This window comes from Mus pahari, chromosome 2 (genome assembly GCF_900095145.1).
Source record: "Mus pahari chromosome 2, PAHARI_EIJ_v1.1, whole genome shotgun sequence".
Classification (NCBI taxonomy): domain Eukaryota; kingdom Metazoa; phylum Chordata; class Mammalia; order Rodentia; family Muridae; genus Mus; species Mus pahari.
In genome coordinates, this window is record NC_034591.1 from 141621506 (window position 1) to 141626848 (window position 5343).

At 50.5% G+C, this 5343-nt stretch overlaps 1 protein-coding gene across 1 annotated transcript; it reads right to left on the bottom strand.

The window, feature by feature from the left end:
- Positions 1–749: 749 nt before the first annotated feature.
- Kcna5 (potassium voltage-gated channel subfamily A member 5) lies at positions 750–3756 on the bottom strand. The gene has a single exon (XM_021190721.1). It carries the CDS (start codon positions 3366–3368, stop codon positions 1560–1562), a length of 1809 nt encoding a protein of 602 aa, XP_021046380.1. The 5' UTR covers positions 3369–3756; the 3' UTR covers positions 750–1559.
- Between the last annotated feature and the right edge of the window lie 1587 nt (positions 3757–5343).

Consider the following 5343-nt stretch of genomic DNA (forward strand, 5'->3'; position numbering starts at 1 on the left):
ATGTTGTAGTGAGCCCCCTACCCCCACACCATAGAATTATTTTGTTTCTACTTCACAACTGTAATTTTGCTATGGTTATGCATCACAATGTAAATATCTGATATGCAGGATATCTGATATATGAGCCCCCCAAAGGGGTCTCCCCCTAGAGGTTGGGACCCTCTGTTTAAGCTCAGTGAGATCTATTAAATAGAGGATGCTGGACTAACCTGTGATCATGGGGATTTCAGAGACTGAATCCCCAACCAAGGGGCGTGCAGACACTGGACCTTGGTGCCCTACACATTTGTAGCAGATGTGCAGCTTAGCTTGGCATTCATGTGAGTCCCCTAACAGTCGAGCAGAGACTGTCTCTGACTTGGTTGCCTCCCTTGGGATCCCCTTCTCCTAGCTGGGCTGCCTGGTTAGACCTCAGTGGGAGAGGATGTGCTTAGTCTCCTGAGATTGACTGAGAAGGCAGTCCCCTTCTGAGGAGAAGAAGAGGGGATAATGGGGGGGGGGATTTGTGAGGGCAGGACTGGCAGGAGAAGGGGGCTGTGATTGGGATGTGAATGAATGAATGAATGAATGAATGAATGAATGAATGAATGAAGAACGAGCAAATAAATAAATGAGGGGGGTAGGATGTTTGGCTCCCTGAGTTTTCTAACCCAGTCAGAGCATTTGCACTGAAAACGCTCATACCAGACAGCAAGCGGCAGACTTCACTCATTAACATGTCACACTCTCAGCTGTAGACAAACTAACACTTGCCCGACACAGTCACATTTTATTTCCTGCTATCAAAATGAAAAGAATGAATTCTCAAAATCCTTCTTCCAACATCCTTAAAATGCTTCTGTGAAGAAAGTCACAGGATAGGTTTAAGGGGAATTAAAAAAAAAAAAATCAGATTTGCTGCTCTTCTAGAACATTCTCTACCTTAGACACAAAGCACCAATAGTACATCCCAGAATAATGGGAGGCTTGGGAACACAAACCTGAACAACTTCTTTAGTGTCTCTGTCCCTGGGTGTCCCAGGAAAGGATGACCCCCAACACTTGTATAATTCAAAGTATATCTTAAGAACACACTCAAATATTCTTCATGTGTGCTGCTGTACAAAGTGCACTCGTCAACCATAAGAATAATATTTGCCATACACAAATATAATCACATGTAAAGTAAATTTGGAACACAGGGATAGGGAAGGTTATGGACTCTCTTGGGATCTGAGCTATTTAAAGTCAATTTTGTTTGAGTTATCCCTTTGCTGGGTATAGAAAACTGGCTATGAATACATCCATCTTACAGTGAATGCTCACCACTTCAACAGCTCCTGCGTCATGGAATGTGATACTTTTTAAAAATAGGTGACCCTTGGTGCTAAGGAAAGAGGAGGAAAAAAGGGGGAGTTAGAGGGCAGGAGGGTGGGAAGGGTGAACAGGGAAAGACAGTCATCCAGACATCGGTGGGTGACCATGTGGGCTTAAATACTCTGTGGTGTAAAGCAGATAAACAGGCTCAAGGGGAACTCCTGTTCCCAGCTCTGCTGTTGCAAGTCTGCCTTGATCTATCTTTACAAATCCGTTTCCCGGCTAGTGTCCAGACAGAGGGCATACAGAGACCTTCGCAAGTCCACGTTGCTCTTGGCCTTGAGGTGACACTTTTCTAGAGGACAGCTACCCCTTCTGATACTGTCAGTGCTCTCCAGGGAGCTCCCAGTCTTGCAGAAGGAGGCCTTGCTGCAGCTGACCTTCCGCTGACCTCCTGTGTCCAGCCCAGACTCCCGCCTCTGGATGCCTTGTTCTTCCTTCAAGGCAGCCTGCTCCTCGTGGTCTGTCTCCCGATGATAGAAGTAATTAAAATTGGAGACGATGACGGGCACAGGCAGGGCAATAGTGAGGACCCCAGCTATGGCGCACAGTGAGCCCACAATCTTGCCCCCTACAGTAATGGGCCTCATGTCCCCATAGCCTACAGTGGTCATAGTGACTACTGCCCACCAGAAGGCATCTGGGATACTGGAGAAATGCGACCCCTGATTGTCTGCCTCTGCGAAGTAGACAGCACTGGAGAAGAGGATGACTCCGATGAAGAGGAAGAAGATGAGCAGTCCGAGCTCCCGCATGGACGCCTGTAAGGTCTTACCCAGGATCTGCAGCCCCTTGGAGTGGCGGGAGAGCTTGAAGATTCGGAACACCCGGACCAGGCGGATCACCCTGAGGATGGCTAGGGACATGGCCTGCTGCCCATTCTGACTACCACCCCCTGGTTGTTGCTCTGCCAGCTCGGTGCCCAGGGTGATAAAGTAGGGGAAGATTGCCACAATATCAATGATGTTCATAATATTCCGAGAGAATTCTGCCTTGCTGGGGCAAGCAAAGAAGCGCACAAGCAGCTCAAAAGTGAACCAGATCACACATGTGGTCTCCACGATGAAGAATGGGTCAGCCAGTGTCCTAGGCAGGAGCGGAGCCACTGTGGGGCCAGAGGAAAGGACACCAGAGCCACTGCCATTGGCCCCTGGGGCAGGGGCTGGGGGCTGCGGTGGCACTGGAGGGTGGCGTAACAGCTCCCGTTCATCCCTGAACTCAGGCAGAGTCTCCAAGCAGAAGGTGATGATAGAGATGAGAATGACCAAGACCGACACGATGGCGATGGCTCTTGCTGACCCAGAGCTTTCTGGGTATTCGAAGATAAGCCACACCTGGCGCTGGAACTCATTGCGGGGCAGGGGCTTCTCCTCTTCCTTGATGAAGCCTTCATCCTCCCGGAAGCGCTCCATGGCCTCGTCCCCCAGCTGGTAAAAGCGGATCTCATCTGCAAACACATCCAGGGAGACATTGACCGGTCTGCGCAGGCGGCCCCCAGACTGGTAGTAGTACAAAATGCCATCGAAGCTGGGCCGGTTGCGGTCGAAGAAGTACTCATTTCTCAAGGGGTCGAAGTAGCGCAGGCGTTTGGCTGGGTCCCCCAGGAGGGTGTTGGGAAACTGCGCCAGGGTGCCCAGCTGCGTCTCAAAGCGCAAACCCGAGATGTTTATGAGGACCCGCTGGTGATGGAGTGACCCTGAGTCCTGAGGAGCCTGGTCCTCCTCCACTGTGCCAAGGCCAGGGTCCCCTTCTCCCTCCTCATCCTCAGCAGATGGCCTTCCAGGCTGTGGCAGCTCCTGAGGCATAGGGGGCAAAGGCCGCCCACCCTGGCCCGCATCCTCGTGTGTGGCGCGCACCCTCAGTGATGTTTCTTTGGACTGATTATTGAGTCCAGCCGTCGGAGGGCACCCACACTCTCCCCTGGGGGTCTGCACACAGCTTGCCCCTGCTTCCCCTCCTCCTCTGAGGGTCATAGCACTGCCGTTCTCCAGGGGCACCAGGGAGATCTCCATGGCCCGGGGGCAGGGGGCATGCTGCGCCCCAGACAACCGGTTCCCACACCCCCAACTCACGCTCCGCGCCTCGCGTAGGTTTCCTCTCCAGCCGAGGGCCCCGCTGGCTCTAGGCTGGCTGGGGTAGCTGGCCCGATCCCCTTGGCTGGTCCTGACGTCAAGAAGCTGCTGCCCCTGCTCCCTGCCTCTCTCTCTCCCTCTCAGTGTTCTGGCAGCTGGTTACCAGGCAGCAGAAAAACCTCCTTCCAGCAGATGCAACCTCCAGCAGCCCCTCTCTGGCTGAGCTCCCCGGCCTCCGCCCTCTGTGGCTCCCTCCTCTCCTCCTCCCCCTCCTGTTTCTCCTCTGGGGACGGAGTCAGAGAGTGTCTCTCTGGAGGGTTCAGCTGGGGCCCCAGCAGCAAGGACAGGAAGGGGAGGAGGAAAAGAGCTGGAGGAGCGAGGAACAGGTTGTACCAGGAGTGCTGAAAACTCCCAGGGCAACAGAATGAGAATAGCTTCAGGATCTCAGATCACCTGGGAATGCACTGAAAGAGAGGGGACTCCAGAGGGTGGGAACTGCTTTAGATGCAAGGGTTAGCTGAGTTCCAGTGCAGAGATTGCAGAGAGATTGAAGAAAAGAGTGCTCTGGGTGTTTTTCTTTTAGAGCAGTGCTTCTCAACCTTGCTAATGCTGCTGCGCACGACCTTTAATACTGTTCCTCATGTTGTGGTGAACCCCACAATGGTAAATTTATTTTTGTTGCTACTTCATAACTGTGATCTTGCTATTGTGATCATAACGTAAATGGAATTTGCTACTGAAGTGTAATGTAAATATTTTTGGAAATAGAGGTTTGCCAAAAGGATTGTGAACCACAGGTTGCAAACCATTGTTTTATAGATTAACAGCCTCTCTCTTTGGGAAAAATTACACTGCTGGGGAGTAGGGAGCTCTGTGTGTGTGTGTGTGTGTGTGTGTGTGTGTGTGTGTGTGTGTGTCCTCTGTAACTCTTTCAATCTATCTACAGACCCATTGAAAGGCAAAAGACTGAGACCTCATAGCACCCCCTTAAGCCTGTTTTTCATCATCCAAACATTGATGATTTGATCTGCTAGTATGGAGCCAGGAGGAGTCTCAACAAGAGGGAAGCTGTCTGGTCTCCCTGCATTCTTCACCATCCCTCCAACCTCCTCACCTAATCCTCTTTTGTAAAATGCACCATGAACAAAGAGAGGGTAATAAATCCTGGTGGAGAATAATTGTCCACAGTAAAGCTCTAAGCTAATTACTACATAGAGACCTGTGTAGAGTAGGAGGCAGAGGGACTTATTTATAGCTAGTATGTCCTATGTCCGGATCGTTCTTGACTTGTGTGTTTCTGCATCAGCTTATTTTGTAATTACTACTACTACCTTCAACATACAAAGAAACTCAGGCACAGATAGATTGGCTACATTGTATACAGAGGCCACAGAGCTAGAAGGTATCAATGCTGGCATTCAAACCCAAGTTGCTGGGTTTAAGGAACTTGCTGCTTTCTCCCCTCCCCACATCTGGCCTGAGGTTCTTCCCTTGCAAGAGGCAGAAGAATGAGTAAGATAAAGATAGAGTTCTAAGCTAGGGTGCCAGGGTCCCCCTCTACACTCTGCTCTTGTCTTTATTCTCTGGGGCTGTCATGGTCATCAAAAGCCAAGGGGAGGATTTTTCAAGGTCTGTCAGCCAATTCTAGGTACAGCTTCCTCCAGATGTTCTTTCTTTTTACATTGCTGGAACGTTACTGTAATTCTGAGTGTCTGATTATATTGTCTATTTTCTTTTCCTGCATATTGTTTGAGATTCTACTCCAGGGATGTCGCCACCTATTGTCTGTGAATGAGTCTACCCATACAGGTGGTGCTTTGGAAACCTGAGGCAAAGTTTGGTGAAACAGCAAGGGCCGGGCGCACAAGCTTGTGTTGCCGCTGGCAATGCAGAGGATGTGATTTCATTAGTGGAT

What these genes read in the sequence shown, in the direction of transcription:
- Kcna5 (XM_021190721.1), bottom strand. Translation starts at nt 3,368, where the DNA reads ATGGAGATCTCCCTGGTGCCCCTGGAGAACGGCAGTGCTATGACCCTC.